The sequence below is a fragment of the Nomascus leucogenys genome, chromosome 15 (assembly GCF_006542625.1).
Source record: "Nomascus leucogenys isolate Asia chromosome 15, Asia_NLE_v1, whole genome shotgun sequence".
Taxonomy (NCBI): Eukaryota; Metazoa; Chordata; class Mammalia; order Primates; family Hylobatidae; genus Nomascus; species Nomascus leucogenys.
Genome location: NC_044395.1, coordinates 90,883,048 through 90,906,228, shown reverse-complemented (window position 1 = coordinate 90,906,228; position 23,181 = coordinate 90,883,048). Strand labels below are relative to the sequence as shown.

General features: G+C 38.9%; 1 protein-coding gene across 3 annotated transcripts in view; it reads left to right on the top strand.

The window, feature by feature from the left end:
* MPPED2 (metallophosphoesterase domain containing 2) overlaps window positions 1-23,181 on the top strand; it is a 207,912-nt gene that overhangs the window by 86,787 nt on the left and 97,944 nt on the right. For all 3 annotated transcript variants that reach the window (XM_003254365.3, XM_012502891.2, XM_030829238.1), the window contains exon 4: window positions 6,324-6,549. In XM_003254365.3, the coding sequence (XP_003254413.1) occupies window positions 6,324-6,549 (226 nt within the window). The remainder of the gene's footprint in view (window positions 1-6,323; window positions 6,550-23,181) is intronic.

Sequence of the window (23,181 nt, the reverse complement as noted above, 5' to 3'; positions counted from 1 at the left end):
AGTTTTATAAGGGAGTTATGCTGACTTTGACATAAGTTGCTATGTGTTTGTTTTAACTGTTATAGAGTTCATCAGACATGTGCATAGCTGGAGATCTTAAACTTTTCATCTATTCCTTGCTACCTACTCATAGAAGAATACCCCCACCTGATTCTAAGAAGAAATTGTGGATATTCCGCATGAGTAGTCACTCTTGAGACAAACAGTCTGGATGCTATCTATTACAGGTTATACTAATCATTCATGAATGAGAGGCCACTCTTGGCACATTTTTTGGTATTTGATAAATACTGGAAGACAGAGATATCTGGACAAGAGAAGGAGGCAAAAAGTTGTGTGTTAAGGGAATACATTGTGTGAGGTTAGGATTATCTCAACAGAGGTGCTGTGTTTGCATTTTGTGCAGGTTGGAGGCCTCATAGGCCCACTGACCTTCACTTTTAGATCCAAGTGCTTATTGGCCCTAATAATACTTTTGTTAGTTTGAAAGACATGTTGGAACATGCCAGTTTCTGCCATGAGAAAAATCAAAATGTTCTTTTTCATCTTCAGATGCTTTGCTTTAAGAGTATTGACATTGTGCCTGGCATCAGGGAGTGGTCCAATTTGTGGATAAACCAATGATTTATTGATGGCGATTGGGAAAGATGGTCATGACAATAACATAACAACACAGCTAATGTCTGTTGAGTGAATATAAAGTGTCAGAAACTGTGCAGGTTGTTTATATGCAGGATCTTGTTTAATCCTCACCATACTTTAGAAGCAGTATTTTATTTTTACCCTATTTATATTTGAGAAAACTGTAGTTTAAAAAGAGGTGATTAGTTGGCTAGACTGGATGTTGGGGAGAAGGAACAGGACACTTCATGTGGGCTTAAAGTTGGAAGAAAATGTGACATTGGCTTAAACCTTGCCATAGCCCAAGATGACAACCTGAGTTCCTGAAATTCTATGGAAGTTCCCAGAAAATCTTGTGGAAGTTCTTTCGTTCCTTCACTTACTCAACAAATCTGAGTTGTGTGTCTGCCATTTTGAAGATATGGGACTAGGTACCTTGGGTCAATAAGGAACAACATGCCATGATCCATGTCTTCAAGTCTGTGGGGAGACAAGTCACATGCAAAGGCAAAACTCAAAAATGGAGTAATAATAGTGAACGTGCACTGATGGTTTACTCTGCACCATGCATGTGCTTTAGAGGCTATATTTCATTTTATCTTTGACAAAACTCATGAGGTAGGTGTTATTATCCCCATTTTGCTAGTGCACTTTAGGGAAGATAAGGAATCTCCAAGGTCATACAGCTAACATGTGGCAGAGACTACAGAGTCCCCATTCTTATCCCCATGCTGCGTCCACAGTTTGAATTGTAATAGTTTTAAGATCGAATCATTAGGAATAGAAATGTGAGAAGCACAGTAAGAAACTATTAAATACTGCCCATAGAAGTAAAGATGAATAAGGAGAGTGTCATGGAATAAGCATGTAGATGAGATAGGATGCAAAGAAAGCTGAAGAAGAAGAAGAGAGAGGAGTGGAAATATCAGAGAGGGAGGAGGAGAACTTGGAGAGTGCCACAGCAGTAATCAAGGGAATGGATCACACCACTGTAGTGTGATCAACAGAGGTCAGAATTCAGAAAAAGTCATGGCTTTGGCCATTTGGAGGTTATTAGTCACATTCCAGGGAAGCTTTTGGAAGGAGAGTAGAAGCAGAAGCCAGATTGCATTGAATAACTTTTGAGTAACCATTTGGCTGTACATTGTTAAATCTAATAATATAGTGGCCCATCAGGCAAAACAAATGTGGTAAGTGGGCTGTATAAGAAGAAGAAATCAGAGAGGGAAGATCTGCTGGCAGACTGGAGGTCAGTTGTGCCTTAATTTTCCACAAGAAGCTGGAAGTGCAGAAACTTTTGGGTGATATTTCCTGAGTTCTAGATGTTAGTTCAATACAAAAACAAAACAAAACAAAAAACAAACAAACAAATAATAACCTCAGTTGAGGGCTAAGCATAACACATCTGAGGGCTGAATTGGTCCCACCAGCAGCAAGCTTATGGAATCCTCTTTTAAGAAGTTTAGAAGTGAAATGAGGAAGCATCTCAAAGAAGCAAAAAAGTCAAGGAATGTTTAAGATCATGTTTGAGGCACATATGTGTGTGTGTATGTGTCCAGGGTTGTTTGTTTTTGTTTTCTTGGAGTGGGTAAATATAAACTCACCAAGGATGAGGATTCAATGTATAGAGAGAGGCCCAAAATATCAAAGAGAGGAGATGCCTGGAAAAGGAAGGTGCTTGTGGGAGTAGGAGGAATCAGATTAAGAGGTCAGTTTGCAAATTGAACATCCCTACTATGAGAATCCAAAATCCAAAGTGTTCCAAAATCTGAAACATTTTGAGTACTGACATGACACTTAGTGAAAATGTTCTTTGGAGCATTTCAGATTTTGGATTTTGGGATTTGGGATGTTCAATCAGTATAACACAAATATTCCAAAATCTAAAAAAAATCCAAAATCCTAAACGCTTCTGGTCTCAAGCATTTCAGATAAAGGATGCTCAACCTGTTAGAAAGATGAGAAGATGCAAACAGATGGTGTGATGGGAAAGTGAAAAGGCAGAAGTGAAGAGAACCTCCCTCCTTCTGTACACATGTGGTTAGAGGATATTTTGCATGTCTGGAGAGGGGCTCAGCTGGATCCTGGGAGCTAGAGAGGAACCTGGACAAATTTTGTGATGGCTGCTTTGGGGAGGTAGTGGCTAGAGTATGGGGGCACTTAGAACTGTCAAGGAGCAGCGAGGACCCAGTTGACTTTCAGTTCATGAGCATCTACTTATGTGACACCACTAAGTGCAGAAGATACAGAATAGATAAAACTCAAATAACTGCCTCTTTTATGGTCTCACTTATATTCTGTAGCTCTAACCTGAACTGATGTGCAAGTTTTCCACATCTCATTAATTCACTTGCTACTATTGTCACTTTATCGTATCTGTAAGTTACCTCTACTATTTGCTCAGTAATTTTCTTGAAATTACCTCTTATTTTACATATAAAGATAGAAAAAAGGAAGCTATATATCATTACTTATACTTTTATATTGTATTTGTCTAAACAATGCATTCTTAAAAGTAGTTTTAAAATACAAAACTATTTGACATTTTGTCAAAGGTTCCTTTCCATTTCACCTAAAATAATCTTGTGTACCATTAGTAGAACATAGACCATGCCTTGGGAATGATGAAACTGGTTGGTTGGTAGGGTTCTTTTTTTTTTTTTTTTTTTTTTTTGAGACAAGTTTTGCTCTTGTCACCCAGGCTGGAGTGCAATGGCACAATCTCGGCTCACAGCAACCTCCACCTCCGGGGTTCAAGCAATTCTCCTGCTATCACGGCCGGCTAATTTTTGTATTTTTAGTAGAGATAGGGTTTCACCACGTTGGCCAGGCTGGTCTCAAACTCCTGACCTCAGGTGATTTGCCTGTCTCGACCTCCCAAAGTGCTGGGATTACAGGTGTGAGCCACCGTGCCCGGCTGGTAGAGTTCTTTGGGTCATTCAGAGCAAGGATTTTTTTTCCTTGTTAGAGTATATATATGGCCTTGGTTTTTTTATACAAGCAGGTCAGTTTAGCTGGCATGATCTGAATAAAATGGAAAAAGGCAGGCACCTCTTTGCCTGACAATTTTAAAGTGTTGCTATTTGAATACCAAGAAGTTTGAAGCTTGACTGCAGAGCCTTCCAAATTAATCTAGTCTGGCAAAAAAAAAAAAAAAAAACAAAAAAAAACGAAAATGCCATCAAGTAACAGGAGATTTGTCAGCTGCCCTGTTTACACTTTTCATATAAAACATAAAGGTTGGCAGATTATAGATGAAAGGTCAGTTCAGCAAAATAGAAAATATGTCAGACAATCTCATAACATCGGCAACAGAGGATGGAAGTTGGAAGCTACTACTGGATTCTCAGAAAGAGATGAGTTTGTTGGTGATGTGTAAATATCATCACCTTTTCTGTGGCTTTTCATTTTGGTGGCTACCTGTTTATGCTGAGTCTCCAAAATTTGATTTAAAAGACACCAAAGATGCTTGTCTTTCGGAGAAAGATTTACTTTGCAGCAGTTTTACTTAAAAAAAAAAAGAAAGAAAAAACCCAGTCTGAAGAGGGAAAATATACTTCCTTTGCCATAGTGGCTAGTCTCAGCCATGCTATCCCTGAACCCGAGCCCTAAAACGAGGATAAATTGAGAAATCCAGGCTTCCTGCAAGAGCGGCAGCACATAATGAAAGGGTTTACAGTGAGTCCATCATCGTGAATGATTAAAGGGGAATTGGGCAACTACAGTGTGATTTGTACAGGTAAAATCTTCTGCTCTAAGAATCACACAGTAAGGACCAGCCTTGGAAGAGATTGCTGCCTGGGAAAACGTTTTAGCCTGTTCCGGCTTTGGGAGCACAGGTGAATTGGGGCGGGGAGCAGTATTAGGCTCATAGGGTCACAGAGCCATGATATTAGAGTTGTAGGGCCTCTCACAAATTTCCAGCATGTGCAGTACTGGGAATTTGTGGCCCTATTAATATATCTTTCATCTGCACTTGAAGTTCCGGAATTGTGCAAAATACCACCATTCTATCCAAACAACTCGCTATGCACATCATACTCTTAATTACCAAATTCGCATAAGCATGCATTTGAGGGAGGCTTCCTATTCTTTTTTGAACTCTTCAGCATAGCCTTGCAAATAACTGAGGCCAAAGATGTGACATACAGCACTGTGGGCTAGTAGTCAAAGATATCCATTGCTGCTTGGCCTCAGCGTTTGGTTTCTTCTCTCTGCAGTGTTATTCTCTATCAGACTGCTTTCATCTCTCTCTTAGGCCTCCGCATTATTGTCCGTGCTATATATGCAATTTTATTATTGGTAGAAATCTAACAATTAATAGCTAAAGAAAAGGCAGTAATATTACAAAACATGGTTTGGCAGTCTTAAAAACTGCTTCAATATTAGCAAATACGTTTGTGGTGTGCTGCTGAGACTGTGTGGACTTCACAATGTAATCTTTACAGTTTGAATTGCTGAAATCCAAGTGGACTGACGACAGAACTTGCTCCCCTCACCTCCCCCACAAAAATCTCTTCCCCACTAAGCTTCCTTAATGAAATCATTGAGACTCTGGCTTGCTGGTAAGGACCAGTTCTTACAACAAGTGTATTCAATTTCCTGCTAGTGGTAACTTTAATTCTTCCTGGAATAGCAGGAAACATTAATTTTGCATCAGACCCACAGGTCTCAGAAAGCTGGAATTATAGGTGCCATTGTCCCACTCTTTTTTTCCCTCCAAAATAAAATAAAATAAAATAAAATAAAAAGCAGCAGATGAACAGTGAGGCTTGAGGTATGGGTAGTGACAGAGTAAAGAAAAGAACATTAATTTCAGGTGGGGACAGCTGCCCGGCACTATCTCCCTTTGGATTTTGGTTCTTATAGCATCACGGTGAGTTATTAATATGTATGACCCGTGCTTTATTCAAACATTATAAATCTATGCAGAAGTCTGGTGTTTGGGTTTTCCTTTATAGCTTTCATTCTTCTTCCCAGAATTATCTCATTTTGATCGGGAAACTTTTGCATAAAAAGCACACACCGAGAACTCACATTTCCATACCATAAATATTAAAAGAGGGTTAAGCTTTACAGTTTCTTCTCCCATCGCAATGGGAGGAAAGTTAGCCTTCTAATCAGGGGGCCCTTACTAATGTTCTTTTTATTCACAACCCAAAAAGTAAACTTAAAATTAGAGTTGAAATATGAAATTGTACTATCTGGTTCCTTTCATGTATGTCAACTATGGAATCTTTGACTATGCCATGTCTTTTGTATGAAGGATATACTAAAAATCTAGTAGTTATCTAAGTTGTTAAGAATAGTTGGTTAGATTATGTTTTGAGGACCAAACTAGGTACAGACCTTCTCTAAAGGATCGTGATTAAAGAGATTTTTACTGGATAAATATAAAGTGTGGATTCATTACCCTGTGGATTCATCACAATGAATACATAGCATACAGAAGAGGGAAATGGAACTAGAAAACTTAATGTCTTTTTAGCAACGTTTTAGCTACTTAGCAGCTTCCTATCTCCCGTTATTGTCATTTTTGTTAGCATAAAGGAGTAGTCATAAATTCTAGTTCACATGGAAATGTAAAGGAATTTGTGAGCTATTTCATTTGGGTGAGCTGTCTGCTAATCACACAGTCTCGGCTGTTGTACTTTGTGATGGGAAATGAACGTACTAATTGGTGCTCTTTTTTCTTATTTCAGGAAACCTGCCATATGAATATAAAATAGTGATTGCTGGGAATCATGAACTGACATTTGATAAGGAATTCATGGCAGACCTTGTTAAACAGGACTACTACCGTTTCCCCTCTGTGTCCAAATTGAAACCAGAGGACTTTGACAATGTTCAGTCCCTCCTGACAAACAGCATTTACTTACAAGATTCGGAGGTAACAGTGAAGGGATTCAGGATATATGGTGCACCTTGGTAAGTGATGATTCAAACAGTTTTCCACATTGCTTCTTAGCTCAGTACCAAGAAAACATAGCTCAGATTTAGATGCTTTAAATGAAAATGATTAGGATGAAAGGAAACCTTATTGCTGTATTTCCAACAAAATGCATACTGTACTGCTGCAAAATGCAACATTTGTTGTTTTCCTTGTGATAGAGATCCCTTTAGGCAAGATCAATAGGAGTTAAAGCTTTCCTAGATATACACAGTCATCCCTCCCTCAGTATCCATGGGGGATTGGTCCAGGACCTCCCACGGATAAAATTCCATCATGCTCAAGTCTTTTATATAAAATGGTGTAGTATTTGCATATAACCTATGCACATCCTTGTGAATACTTTAAATCATCTCTAGATTACTTATAATACATAATACAATGTAAATATGATGTAAATCATTGTTATACTTTATGGTTTAAGGATTATTGACAAAAAATATCTAGCATAGGTGCAATCCTTTTTCCAATATTTTCTTTTCTTTTCTTTCTTTCCTTTTTTTTTGTTGTTGTTTTTGAGATGGAGTATCTCTCTGTCGCCTAGGCTGGAATGCAGTGGTGTGATCTCAGCTCACTGCAACCTCCACCTCCTGGGTTCAAGTGATTCTCCTGCCTCAGCCTCCAAAGTACCTGGGATTACAGGCACACGCCACTGCACCCAGCTAATTTTTATATTTTTAGTAGAGACGGGGTTTCACTATGTTGGCCAGGCTCGTCTTGAATTCCTGACCTCAGGTTATTGGCCTGCCTTGGCCTCCCGAAGTGCTGGGATTACAGGTGTGAGCCACCGCTCCTGGCCCTTTTTTTTTAATATTTTCTATCCTTTGTTGGTTAAATCCCTGGATGCGGAACCTCTGATTATAGAGGGCTGGCTGTATATGTTTATGTATATGGGGCTGGGTATATGTCTGTGTGACACAGAAGGATTTGAGAGGAGGTCACCATGTTACCCTTCACATAGATTCAGCTACTCTGAACATTCCATCAGCCTTAGGTAACTCATTTCCTTCTCATTTTGTACTGGAAGCAGTCATAAAATATCTTGCTTAGATTAGGGTTTCTCAAATCTCTCTACACATCAGAATTACCGTCTCTGTAGAAATACAGATTTTGAAGCCCTACCTCCGGAGACTCTGATTGTCCTTCCTGAGATGAAGCCCAGCAGTTTGTATTTTTTAAAGTTCCCTGGGCAAGACTGATGCACAGGTGGTTTGAAAGTTACTGGTTGAGAGCTGGCACTAGAATTCTCAGAACTAAGCTCTGGAGAACTTGAAACAGCTACATGTATCCTTGGAGGCCAGACAAGAAGCATGTCAATCTTGACTGTATCAGTTGACAGTTGTCAGGTTTTAAAGGAGTTACTTCACAGTGTCTGAGCCTCAGTTTTCACATCTCTAAGATGGTGAAGATGATACCTATTTTAGAGGGTTATGATGAGGATAAAATAGGTAAAGTTTGCAGTGGACTTAAGAGAATATTGGATAGCTTGCTTAGGGTATGAATTATAATTTTTCTGGCCTTGGGCTCTCCCACCAAGTATTTGTGTGAACTTAGGCAAGTCGTTTAGGCCCTAGAACCAGTTTTTTTTTTTTTTTTTAACCTTTAAAATGAGAATGTTAGACTAAATGATTGTCAGTATCAGCAGGTTCTAGGACTTTTTTTTTGAGGGTGTATGTAGAGCAAAACTGACCTGTGTGTGTGTATCTAGAGCAGAAGAACTCACCTTTACTTGCTCAATACAGAAAAGTACCCCAGTCCTTCACTAGGAGTTGTGGATAGGACTGGAAAAAGACAAGCAGACTGAATTCAGATTGGCCACTTTACTCGACAGTTTGGCTTGTCCTCTGTAAGTTAAAAGGTTGAGATATTTTCTACAATTTTTTTTCTAGCTTTACGAGTTGGTATCCAGCAGGACTGGTGAGTGGGTACAGGAAGTACATCTCTGTTTAAAATCAACCCTGACAATGATTTTGAACTCTTAATTAAGTACTTCCTATATGCCAGGCATTGTCCTACGTTTTTTGTATATGTGTTACCTCATTTAATCCTCAAAATACCTTTAGGAGATGGGCACTATTATGATTCTCATTTGGCAGGTAAGAAAATCCAGGTGCAGAAAAGTTAAGTAAATGCTCAAGAATCACCACAGATAATAAGAGGTCTGATTTGAACCTGGCGAGTCTGATTCCAGGGTATACAGCATGACCGAGGGGTGGCAGGGGTGGGGATGTGGTAATTGATGGTTATAATCCTCAGATCCAGTTTATACCTAGCTTTAGCAAGATACGTCAATTTATTTTTTTAATGTGTGAGAACGTGGTAAAGGGCAAGAGAATAAACAGCAGAAATCAGTCCTGTCAAACTGTAATCTGGGGTCATGTAGGATGTTGATATTAGCATTTCTGGGTAAAGGGCAGGAGACAGAGCATTTCTAGCTTCACAGCCCAGTTCTTAATGTCAGTACAGTAGTTTAAGGAATGACCTCTGACTGGCAGAGATGCTCTACATGCAAGTTAAGATCATTGTTTAAAAATAATTTAAGATTACTTTTGAAAAAATCCTTAAAAGGCACAGGACATTTAAGGCTATTCCTGAGCAAGCAGATGTTCAGAGATCCCTAGATTGATAGTTGCTGAAATGATGACAGCAACAAACTTCCTCCATTATCTGAGCTGATTCAAATCTGTTTAGGACAGGGTTCAGCTAAACTAGACTGTAGCTGTGATGAATGAGGGAATGATTTTGGTCCTCAGGCAGATCTTGCAGCATCTCAAGAAATTGAACAAACAGACTAATTCAGATATGTGATGTGACAGGGCATGATCTGTTTTTGGTGGTGCTGCAAACTGCAGACAAAGTTTATATCTGAACTGGATTGATGTCATTTAAAATGTTTTAATTTTAATACTGGCAAGGGCAGCAAAGTCAAGAAAATAAGCACTAATCAGTCGTCTGAAATGTTCTCCTAAAGTTGTCGTTAGATTTAATGTCTGTTGAGATTTCCACAAAGCTTCAACCATTTCCTATTGGGCATCTCTTTACAATGAGGGAGATCTTTAAATGATTTTTGCCCCATCCATTGGAATTGTTGATACTTTGTATTTTGACCAAGAATACAGAGGTTGACAAAAAGGATATTTCAGTTTCATCATCTGTTTTTGGGAGGCATCAGTAGTTTGGATCTCACTGTGAAGATATTTCGTCAAAATTAACATTCCCAGAACTACTGATAATCTGAACATTGATTTAGAAATGTCTGCATTAGCATTTCTGTGCTAGGGAGGAGAGTATTTGCCATCTCTACCACTTACTCAGTGGGACCTTGGGTGAGTTTCTGAACATCTGCCTGCCTCTGTTTCATCTCTAAAATGGGAGAAAACATTATGGTTTCATGGTTGTTATGAAGATAGAATTAATGCATCCACAGTACATAGAAGACTTTTTAGCATGGAGTAAGCATTTGGTAAATGTTAGCTATTACTACTAATAGTGATGCGTTAGTGTTTCCAAACTACTTTATACCTCTGTCAGCCTTCATAAGGAAACTATGGGACTAGGAGTGAGATTGGATAAGTTTTAGCCCTAGTTCACCTTCTGCTCATTGGGTGACACTAGGCAAGTCACTTAACTTCTTCATTTAGCTGTAAAACGTGAGGAATGAGGTCTGCCCTAGTTTCTCTCATATGCCACCCACTTAAATAGTCATCAAATTTAGAATTTTCAAAAACAGTACATATTTGTGAGCATGCTTGAATTACTTTGATGTCTTGTACAATTTTTAACCTCTTTTATTATTAAGAATTTGCCTCGAAGCAACGTTTGGGAGAACTTATACCATAGGTACCACTTTTCTCCCTTTGGAAATTAGATTTTTTCCATCTCTGAGATTTACACATAGGTGAGTCCCTGCTTAGTAACCCAACAGATATTTCAGCCCAAAATAATGTAAATTGATTGTTTGATTTCCCTGTTTTTACAGTAATTTTTTTGGAGGAAGTATTAAGTTCTGCATTGCTGATACCGCTAGTGGTTTTAAAAATAGAAATCAAAATAAGAACCCTGATATTAAGGATTCACAGGCTTCTCAAAAGTAATTGCCATCAGACTAGGAAAATAGCTATAATTCATGTATTTAGAAAATATGGATTGTGGCTTGGTCTAGCTACAGAAAAAGAATATTAGTCTGTATTCGTTACACGTTCATAACTTGCAACACAGCTGAAAGCTACCTCAAGACTGGGGAAAATTAAAGTAGTGTTTTCTAATTTACAATTTAACAGGAATTGGTATGTAGAAAATAACTTACAACACACCAGAGCATTCATATATATTTGCAACCATAATGTTCTGTAGTACTTACTAGATCCCCAAGGAAGAGGCTTTGAATGTGGTTTGATAGGTCTGGGAAAATTCAGTGGCCTAAACTGAAGATGTTATAAGTGGGATGCCAGGTCTGGCAGGAAAGGGGCTCCCTCAGATGGGAGGGCAAGAGTTGATGAATTCTCTGGGGGCACCCTTACCTCAAGAGGCCTTAAGGCAGGTTTTATGGCATCTGTATACATTCCTTTACCATCTCATTCTTCCAAGAATCTGGAAGAAAGGCATCAGGAATCTTTTTAACAGTTCAGCCACAGATTTGCTTCACTTCTCCTATTGTTGTTTTTTTCTCATTCTTTTTTGGGAGTGCAGAAGAAGAAGGTTTTGTGTTGTCAGGTAGGTGGGTCAGCCTCATACTTACTTCATACCATGGGAGAGCTTGTGGATTGCTTGCATACCTAAAATTGATTCTCTGCCACCAATGGTGCCCAATTTTGTCTTTGTGACTCACTCTCAGCTCTGTAACATCTTTCTCAAAGGGTGAGTATGGTTAGAAAGGGAACAAAATTCTAATTTGTCAAATACTAGCCCCTGTGGTAACTAATGGCATGTCTGGCTGGGTAGAGGGAAGGTAGAATTTTGAAATCATCTTTGTATTTTTGATTACTGAATCTGTAGCCAGCTTTTTAACACAAGCAGTTTGGGGTAAACTCGCTCGTGGGACTAGGCTCTTCTTTTGCTGTTTTGATACTAAGATACTGTGCAGAAGAAAAAAAATCCACATACTAATTGATGAGCGGCCAAGCTGCAGAAAGTGAAAGGTCTATATTGCGCTGACTGGAGCAGAGCAGTTGTATTGTTCAGCGAAAGCCTGCACCTCGTTCTTCTCTTGAACAGAAATACAGAGCTGGTCTCCCGTGGCTTTTAATGAATATGAGTGGGGCTTTCCAATGTCCAGGAATTTGATCTCTAGGCTGACCAAGGGGTCAGGAACAAAGAGCACATTTTTTCACGTTAGAGTGGACCCAGGTGTAATTTGTCAGATTTAGTAACTGTGGAGGAAGTGCCTTAACTTCTCCAGCAGGAAAATTAGATCAGGCCTAGGCAGTGCAATTCTAAAATGGCTGAAATAGGAAGAGAAAGTCCGTTGAGTCGCATTTTCAAAGGAAGTGTGAGCAGGATTTGTTTTCCCTTCCTCTCTTTCCCTCATTTCCTATCATAACCATGTTGAATTCATTCATTCATTTAGATGTAATTTTCTCAGCATTTTTCAAAGTGGGAGTTGAGTGTTGATTTCACTCTCTGCAGCATTTCTAATTGTGTTTGCACACAAATAGCTACAAGGTTGCTCACATTTCCCTTGTTCTGATCAGTGCAACAGTACTTTATGTTTACTCTGTCAGAAAAGCGTCAGATGTTTTTATTTCCAATTATAAGTTTTGTAATGCATCATGTATTTTGCTGACAGTCTTCAAGTTCTTGAAATAGCGAACAAATTAACAGCAGATATTGAATGAGAGGATTAGAAAACCAACTGGCAACTCATATGATAGAATTCAGATACAGAGATGGGTGGAATGGGCTCATTTATTTTATTTTCTCAGTCATACTTTGTAATGAACTTGGGCAAAAAAAAAAAAAAAAGGAGAAGAAGACAAAAGAAAAGAAAGAAACGGCTCCCTGTTCAGCAGAAAAATCCTTTGGCACTAAAGAATGAGACTATGCAAACAATATTGGTTCTGTACCACGTTTTCAGGGATTTCAGCTTTTATTCAGGAGGGTTCAGAAAGGTATTGGCACAGAAAAAGGTCTTTTGTGTGTGTGTGTGTGTGTGTGTGTGTGTGTGTTAAACAAATATGCACTCTGCTCTTACATGATTCTGTTTAAAGGCCCAGGGTAACATTTCATTTTTCTTGGCACAGGGCCCACAGACTCTCCCATTATGAAACCTATGGCTGTTCTGCCCTAGTCTAGAGTTACAGGGCTCTGTTTACATTTTTGCGTGTTTCAGAATGCAGCTGACTGCTCTTAAAGCCCGGATCAGATTCACTTCTGGTTTAACAACTGCCCTGTTTATTTGAAAAAGGAGAAAGCAAAACCGATCCCTTTGCTTCCTACCTCCCCATTGATGACCAAATCAGTAAATACCATTTCCAAAGCCAGTTTATGCAGAGCTGGTCATGTGGGATCTCACTCGCCCCTTTCTGCCAGCTCTGTCCAACTCAGCCTTCAAAGCCTGCCGGGTGCCTTTATCTGATGTGTTGGTGGTGGTTGTATGGAAGAATGTGAAGGTGCTAAAGAAGTATTTGTCTGCATTCAATTATGCTTCATAGCAACCGTTGGCATAATTTATATTTTTGCCTGCACATTCTGAGAGAGCAATTCGGCAAACAACAATAATAAATTTACATTTGGATGGTGTATTTCACTCAGAGAACTTTCATATGTATTATCTCATTTGGGGCTCTCAACAATTCTTTAACCAGGGTATGTATTACTAATAATAATTAACAATAGCCAGCATTTACAGTGTTTATATGTCAACTGCTGTTCATTATTGCCTCCTTTTGACAGAGACCAACATAGAGAGTTTTTGACAGAGAAAGTGACTTGCCCAAAGCTACAGACTTAATTTGAGGGCAAAATAGGACTAGAATCCAAGCTTCCTTTGCGGAGTTTGCTAGACTAAACCAGGATATCCTAGGTGTCTGTCTACTCCGTGGCCTGAGCAACTCAGGAAGTAACTGCTTTTCATCTTAGAAGACCTGGCCGTTTTCATCTAGTTGCAAAAAGGGTGTACAGAAATTCAGGCCAGCACCCTTCAGGGGCTCTCAGGATTAAGTGGTGAGGTGTGCTTCTAGGGGAAAATAGGATCAGGGGCTCTCAGGATTAAATGGTGAGGTGTGCTTCTAGGGGAAAATAGGATCATTGAGGGAAGAGAAAAAACAAGTGACTCAGACACTAGGGTTTAAAAAAAAAATTGGCCTGGTGCAGTGGCTTGTGCCTGTAATCCCAACACTTCGGGAGGTTGAGGTTGGAGGATCACTTGAGCTCAGGAGTTTGAGACCAGACTGGGCAACATAGTGAGGCCCCATCTCTACAAAATTAAAAAATTAGCCAGGCGTGGTATGTGCTTGTAGTTCCAGCTACTTGGGAGGTTGAGGCAGGAGGATTGCTGAGTCTGGGAGGTCGATGTTGCAATGAGCCGTGAGCACACCCCTGCACTCAGCCTGGGTGACAGAGTGAGACCCTGTCTCTCACACACACAGATTTATGTCTTAATGTGTTATAAGGCATGAGTCAGTTCCTGCTGTTCCTGCACCACAGAGGGAACTTCCTCCACCACACATATCAGGAGGCAAGTATAGGTTGCATGTGGCTTTTTCCCTCTGAAGAACCATGCAGTGGAGAGAGACAGCAGCCCTGGGCATATGCACCAAGAGGGAAGTGCTGGCAGTGTACTTCAGCTGCAGTCAGACCTGCCATGGGCCCACACTGTGCTCCACAGAAGACCTGGACCTCCACTTCGGGACATGGCTGGCTGGCTGCTGGGTGTTCTTTCATTTTCTCCTATAACGCTAATAGGCTCCTTTTAATCCAGAGTTGCTGCCAGTGGATAGAAAGAGTATAAAGTGATTACAAGCTCCATCAGAGCAGGGACTTTGTCCTCTATGCATACCCTAGGCAAGCTTAGTGCCTGGCACATAGTAGATGCTTGGTCCCTGTCTTCTGAATGAATGAATGAGTGAATCAGGGTGGTAGTGGTAGAGATATGTCTCTGGCTGGTGAACTGAGGATTTACACAGATTAGACACCCAATAACAAAAGGAAAGAAAGTATTTCCAATACAAGATCAAGCACAGTCATGGACATACAAAACGGAAGACTGGAGATGATAGAGCAAAATGGAACCAAGCAAAGCCCTAAATGATGTCCATGGGCTTTAATAACATGTGTAACAAGGTACATATACCTAGATTCTTCCCGAACACTCAGAAATCTAGCATCTCTCCAGGTGAGCATGGTTCAATAAAAGTGAGAAATGGGAGTAGGACAAACCCCATATTAAACCTCACAGTACGGCAGTGAGAGTTTTCAAAGAAAGTCTCCACCAGCAATTTTAGATTCTTTGGTATCATTTCTTCAGCTCAGAAACCTCATTCCCATACTGTGAGCAGCTCTAGAAGTTACTCTTAGATACAGAGACCGTCGCTTCAAGGCTGCAGTCAAAGTAATTGGCTTCAAGTTTGAGATTGGTCAGAAGCTAGACCAGGTGGGCCCTCAGAACGTCCTATGGACATTAAAACCAATTGTCAAATATACAGTATTCCCTTTTCTCAGTGGCTGAATTCTCAGTGATTGCGTTCTTAGCGTCATATAGATTCTGTACCATTTATTTTCAGGCTACTTGACAAACACTGATTACACATTTTGTACTCTGAACTGTAAGTGAAGAATGAACTTCTCCAGGCCTTGCCAGACAGTGAGCCCACTAGAGTCCCACTGACAGTCTTAACCTGTATTTATTTGGTTCCAGCCTTAGCTGCTTCTGTCTTCCTGTGATGCATTTCTCCTCTGTGGCTCAGATGTGTTCACAAGTTAGTCTAGGTAACCACACTGGATCGTTTCATCCTTCTCCTAATCTCTGATGAAGGTGAGATGGGTTTTGGAGCACACATATATTTGGAGAGATGAGGTTGCTCCTTCCACTGGGTGCTCCTCTTTTGCCAGCACCACATCTGCAGAGCCGCAGGACATCCTTCCGCCCCTTCTGATGAGCCTGCATGCTGCCAAAGTTGTTTCACAATAGAGCCTTAATAATCAAAGCCATGTTGTGTTATGTGCTTCATACAGGAGAAGCCCCCTGCCTTCTAGGCTGCTTTGTGAGAGCAATGTCAAGGCATGATGTCACCCACCCTCTCAAGGGTTCATCTATAAGCCCATGGGAGGCTTGGTCGGGCTTGTAGACCCACCATGTGCCTAGGGACATCCCCTCTGACGGTGAATGCTTTGTCGAAACTGTTCTCCAAAAAAATTATTGCTAATTCTCTCTTCCCTTAAACAAACAGTTCCTTAGGCTACAAAACTTCTGGCAGGGCCTCCCCAGCAGGAAGGCATGTGCTCCCCACATTGGGCATAGCTCAAACATCTACAACTCTGTTCTACTCACAGAAGGAGGGAGGCAGTGGTATAGAGCTCCGCAGGGTTTGGCCTTAGAAACAGGCTGTTCCCAATAAGCTTGGCTCTCACTTTGATTATTTAGAACTTATTTACCTTGTTACACATGTTATGTGTAACATGTGTAACATTTACACATGTTATGTGTAACATGTGTAACATTTACACATGTTATTTACCTTGTTACACATGTTATGCAATCTCTCTGAACCACAATTTCATCTGTCAAATGCGTATATAAGTAATAATAATAACTACTATTTATTGAGCATCATTCACATACAAGTTCCAGATGTAAAATTGTTTTAAAGCCTCAAAGTAACCCTATAAAGGAGATAATATTACCTTCATTTGGGAGATGAGAAAATTAAAGGTTAGAGAAGTTAAATAATTCACTCAAGGACACTTATTTTGCAAAGAACTGTAAATCAGTCCCAAATCTGTTTGCTTCCAAAGCCTTTATGTTCTTCACTACTTCTGTGTATTTTTCATGGGATTAAAATAAGATCATGTATGTTAAGTTCCTGGCACTCAGTAAATGCTCAATTAATATTTTTTTCCCCGAAAGGTAACACTTGTTAGTTTTGTAATGGCTATTATTTTTTGGTTTTGTTTTGTTTGCTTTGTTTCTGTAGTGGTATTACCATGGTAGAAGAGAAGAAGCAAAAAGAGTAGAAATGAAATAAATAGGAAACTTAGTCTAGGAAAATGCTTACCCCTGTTTGTGTGTTGGTGGGGAAGGGGGATAAAGGAAGAGAGAAAATGTTTAAAGTGAATATTGTACAGTTTCTTTGCATGGCAGGTTGCTTATGGTCTGGATACATAGAAACCGTTTAGGAAAGGAACCCCATATTCCGCTGCATTTGGTCAAAAGGCATGGAAGAGTGGATAGATGTCTGTTAAATGAAGACCTTCAAAATGGTCACTTATATGGAGTATCATTTTCAGTGTATGAGTAATGTTGGCAGTGTGTTTCCACCCAGGAAGAATAAAAGTAATCTTGGATGGTGACTATAAATTAAATGTGGACTGTTCCATGAGGGCTGCTCCAACACCAAGTGAAAGTCAAACTTTGAAGTCTCTGAGTTAGCAGAATGTATATGCATTCTGCAAAGAGCTGCAAAGGTGAGCTACAAATCTGCATTAATTCAGGAGAGGAGATGGGAAGACTGTTTTGCTTAAATATAAAAGATCAGCTTGATTAAAGTGTAAATACAGTTACTATAACTAATAATGTCCAAGTATAAAATTTGTAGCAAGAAAAGAAATAAACAGGCAGTGAGAAATACCTGGTATAGAAGGGCATACTAGAGAAAGTGGTTAAGACCTAGCTTAAATAATAGTCTTCCCAGGATAAAATTTCCCAAGACAGCATCTGAAGGTGCCAGTGATATTTAATGATTAATTTAGATATTTTCAGGCCCAATGTCTTGGTGTGGTGGGTTTACAGGATGGATCATATTAAATAAAAAACGGTGCTAAAATTTCATATGAATCAACAGTAAATCAACATTGAAGACTAAGCGAAACCAATGCTGTATTTGTAAAGAAAAGAAAAAGAAGAGCAGAGTCAACATATTGATTTTTCATTCTTTCCTAAACTTGATTATGCACTTCTTTTATACATTATGTACAAAATGATTGCATATAGAACTATGTGCCTCTGATGGCTGCCTGGTTTAATAAACTGTGATTATTGTTTTTCTCTCTACATTTGAAGCTACCATATGTACTGAATTTCTGGGTTATATCAATCTCAAAGCTAAACCTAATAGGATATACTGACTTTCCATGCCACACAAGGCTTCATGAGCCATGGGAAGTAGCTTTGGAGCACCATGGTTCTAGAAAGAGGATTGTCAAAGACAGACACTCAGGAAAAAAAAAATGTTTTATTGTCTTAATGATTTAAAAGTTCAACTCTTAAATCACTAGCCATAATTGAGGCCTCTTATTGAATCAATCATCAGTAGAAAAATCTTTCTTGCTTTGATCTTCGAAGAACAAAATAAAAGATGCTAGACTAAAACCTAATCAGAAATTATTGATGGCAAAACTAACTAGTTGGAATAGGCTGTTGGCAGAAGTCTCCCTCCCACTTTTCTTCTTTTCCTTTGGTGTTATGATTTAAGGGGAAAAATTATGGAAGACAAGTTTGTTTTAAAAACTCATAGGGTTCATTTGTGGGTTTTGCATTTGTATATATATATTTTTAAATAATAATTAGGAAGCACTTGAGAATGAAGATTTTAGGCTATGCTGATGCTACTGCTTCTGTTGCTAAACATTACTTAATGCTTCCTGTTTTTCAGAAGAAATAACCAAGACTAGTTCCTTTTCTTATCCCTATTCAGCCATTTCCCTTAAAAAGATAAGTTCTGAAAAAAGTACTTACCTGTTGGGCAGCAGAATAAGTAGAAAAATGGAAAACCCAAATGTGTGTGTACAATGCTGGGTCTGACCTTTATGCTTTTAAATAATTCTTACTGGAGGCGAATTCTGTGTGGTTGCCAGCTTGCATAGCCGCTTCAGAGGCAGGCCCATGAAAGATGAGTGAATTTTCAGGATATTGAGTGCCTTGCTACATTCACACTGTATGTGCCGTTCAAGATTACTATTGAAGGGAAAGTCAGAAGGTATTGGTTTTTAAGGAGGGTATTGGTATTTAAGGTTATTTGCTGTAGGAATTACCTTCTATAGAGTTTGAACTCTGTTTTGAAAAGTCTGGGAGAAATAGAAACAGTTCATAGGAAATTTTGAAGTTTGGCTAGCCTGTAAACCACAGGCTTAATAGTGCTCTCAAGTCAGTTCTGAGACTCTGTAACTCTTGATATATAATTATGAATGCATTTTTGCTTTGTTGATTGTTGCAATAAACAGAATCAGTGGATTATTGGCTAAGCAGAATACAAATATGCCAGAGAAAGTTCATTCTCTTTGTCTCACTCTGAAAATATTGCATCAAATAATCTGAACGAGACCAAAAAAGCTTTTTGTCTGAGTTTCTACAAGTAAGAGTAGAACAAAACAGTGAAAGGGAAATAGTTAAATGTAGAAAATCATCAAAAATAGAAATCATGCAAAAAGTAGACATCTCGATTCTTAAAAATTATGTTTCCCAAGCTGTGCAAACTTTCCTCAGTTAACCACATGCTCACATGGATGAAGATTTCACAATTCCAGTAAAAGCATTCTTACATTCACCTTGAATGGTTTCGTCCCCTGAAGAATCAGCATCAGTCATCAGAGAGCAATGGTATGTTTTTCATCTTATATTTAGCAGTAAGCATTTTAAAAGCCATATCCTCACCAAAAATGTACAGATGGATCATTACATTATAAAAACATATACTAATATAGTCAGAAAACAAAAACTGAAAGATAATACACCACAAGTATAACAGCGATTTTCTCTTATGAATGTTCTTTTTTTCTTTCTCTCATTCTACTTTTCCTGGGATTTTGTACATTCTTACAGTGGGTAAGTTTTATTTTTATAGTCAGGAAGAAAGGCCACATTCTGTAGCCGTAAAATGTGTGTCTATGAGTAATTGGAAATTAACCCTGTCCTTCAGACTTGATGCCGTCATCACGTATATGATCCGGGTGTGTGTGTGGGTTGGCACATATGTACATATTTCACAGATTATCCCATTCAAAGATGGGAAGGTGGAAGTGTCTGTCCTCAACAATTACTGTGGTTTGCCTGGCTGAAATGCAAGGAAACCCCCCAAAACACCAGAGCCCTGCATTTATTCAGCTGAAAAAAATGTGTTTTCTTTTTTAAATCAGAGTCTCCTAAGATAGAAGAACTTAGATGGCTCATCCAGTGCTGGGTTGAATGATAAAACCCAGACCTTTTTGGTGCTGCGTTTTGATTCATCCCTGAATGTGACACCCTAGCACTTGGGTTCCTGGGTCTGGCTTTACAGGATGTGACTTCAGTCAAGGAAAGCCTGGTGCCTACCTTTGCTTATTTGTATTCTAGTGCTGTAAGCTCCCCTCCTCTCATGTGTCTTTGTTCTATTAATCTGCAAAACAGGGCTCGACTTGTGATTAGTCCTTGGAGCTTGTTTCTATTAATCAGTCTGCAAAACAGGTCGACTTGGATGCTTTTGTTCAAGAGCTTAATGCGTTCTCCTTGTCAGGCTGTAGTTCAGGCTGCTCGGTTTGCTTTAAACGGGACCAGGTGGTGAAATTTGGTTTTTATAAGCTGATTGCACTGTCAAGAAAGAAAATACTGTTTGAAAAGACAACAGGAAAATGCTAATGTGGAATTGTAGAACGATGTTTTAGGAGGAGGAAAAGTTTATAGAAAATATAACTTGTGTAACCTGGCTGTGGTGTATAATAAACTGCACGGTGCAGTTGACTGGAACACAAAATAAGGCATTATTCATATTATAGTCTAGAAGCATGGTGTCAAGGAAAGGGCGCCTATTAATAAAATTTTATGTGGATTTGAAACGTAATTCTTTTGATTCTTAAAGTGGGAATATCATTCTTTTAGCTACAGTATTAGCTACTGTAAGAAGACCCAATATAATTTTGGGCATTTCCTCACTTTTTCCTTTCCACCCTCCCTTGTGCCAAACGACCTTGCCACAGATTAAAATTATTCTACCTGTTATGTAGGGAAAACTCTGTATCTCAATTTTCTTATCTTCATTATCAAGGGACAAAAACTGACCTACCTGTGGAGATAGAGTGTGGGCTAACCGAGTGATGGTTATAAATTGCTTCGTAAAATGCTCATTATCACCATTTAAAAAATTCTCCTAACTCTAATGTGCAAAGGATAGCCTCACTGGAATGGAATTTTAATGCATAACTTTTTTCTAGCGATAGCAACACTCCAGGAAGAACGCAGTTTTTCATTGGAAGTTGTATTTTACATCTCTAAAAATTTCAAGTAAATTTAGCATTCATTACTTGTGAAATAGCTGCCCCCTCCAAAAAATCTGCTGAAGTATATGCAAGGAGCAAACTCTCAAAACTCCAAATTAAATTTGTCATCAGTGATAAATTTAGTCCTGTGAGATAGTTTAATAAGTGCTTCAGCTTGATTTATTGGCTTTGTTAGTTAACAAGAGTGTATTATGTCTTGTACAGAACTTAGCAGAGCAATTTCTGACTAGACCTTCCTTGATTAAAATAAAAAACTGAAAGTCTCATTTTAGTCACGGCGATGGTAATTATTTTAACATGAAATTGGAAGGTAAGCACACTGCAGTCCTGTCATTAATATTTAAAAAAAAGAAAGAAAAGAAAATGTCAGAATGTGAAGGGAAAGGCATTTAAAAGGTTCTAGTTCTTTATGTTTGTATGTACTTTATTTCTTTTGTGTGTATGCAGAGCATCTAGGCTGTTTCGCTGGTTGGGGCTGAAGATGCAGCCCTTGCATATATAATCACTAACCAGTGTCAGGATTCAGCTGCTAATTTGAAAGGCTTTGTGGCTCTTTCACCCCAAACACTAGAAGCTTCATTAGGCGCTGTTTTGTCCAGCCTGACCTTTGCTGATCTCTAGATCACAGCTAAATACCAACATTACACCAACGCCCTCCCAGTTGAAACAGTCCAGACATGATTCCTTTGGTGCATATCTTATCAGAATCTGCTACTGACATAAACTTGGGTGTCCCTGTAGCTTGCCACATAATTAGGATTACCTTCCCCCAAAGAGGCCCTATTTACTTACAGTTGTGTTCAGTTGATTGGAGATTTGAATTTGAGAGCAATTAGCAAATTTCTCAGTCTCTCTCTCTCTTTTATTTTCTAAAAAAGGCACTTTTATAAGGCATAGCTTTTAAAATATGTTTTTATGGCTGTTTCAGTGTAAGCAACAGACAGCCACTAATAAGGTATTTCTCTCTTTGACTTGGGAAAAATACATAAAATTTATTATTAATAATAACAGATTTTAAAAATGGAAAGAAAATAAAATGGTATTTTTTTCTTTAGAGGTATGTCTTTGGGAGTACACTATCCTCAAAATCAAACCTTGTAGCAAGCAGGTGGAAGAGACTTTTCTGCTTACACTATTTTAAATATCCTGAGCAATGAAACAACAGGCATGATTCATTTGTCAAGCTTTTGGTTGTTGGGGAGGGAAGCCTTACTTTTCAGCGTTATTGTCTGTAGATTCTCCCCCTACTCTTCTTAATTGCTAGAGAAATTATTCTGCTTTTGTTTAAAATTTTACTCTATATTTGATATGAAGCAGTAGCTAAGTGCAGACATCTTTTGACATTATATGTAATTATCAACCAGAAAAATGCATCTTTATAAACTTATTTTTCAACAGATCCAGTCATCTACGTCAGGTCTCCGGTGATCTTATTTTGAAATGGTTTGAATTCTCTTTCCTTTTTAGAGTCATAAAATTAGAGATGGGAAAGAGCTCTCTGATTGCATCACTTTTTCCACCCTTTTGGCCAGTGTGATCTCCCTGCCTCCAGCATATTCCCTGGTGTTCCATTCAGCCTAGTTTAGGATAATAAGACCAGGGAGGCTTCTTGTCCAGGCCCTCTGGGAAAATGTCCCACGGCCCTTGACATGTGGATAAGCTTTTAGGCATGCAAGCTGAAGTTTTCTCCTGCTTTGAGACTACTTCAATATTCTTGAGTTCAATCTCTTTTCTTGTTGTTCCTTTCTTCTAAAGCATCAAGAACTTTTTTCTCTGTCAAACAGCCTGCTCATATTGTGAACAACAACAAAAAACCTACAACACTACACACAGGCATGGTTTTCCTCCTTCTTCTTCCGTTCAAAACGACAATGTTATTTAAGGTGTTTTGTTGTTATTAACCACGTGTCTAAGACATGCCTAAATTTGAATGGTCCATAAATTTTACCTATAAATGAATCTCATAAATCCTTAGCCATTTCATAGACCCTGTGACTACAGCGTCTCAGAATCTTGTTGGTTTAGAGCCTTTTCAGGAATCCAGGAACAAGATGGGGATTCTGACAACATTTTTTTTTAGATGGATAGAAGTAAATTAATCAAAATCCTTTGTTTATGATGCATTGCCATCATTGGTCTATGCCTAGCCTTTGTTATCATCATGTTATTTTTCCATTTATGAGTAATGTAGTGAACATCCATTAACC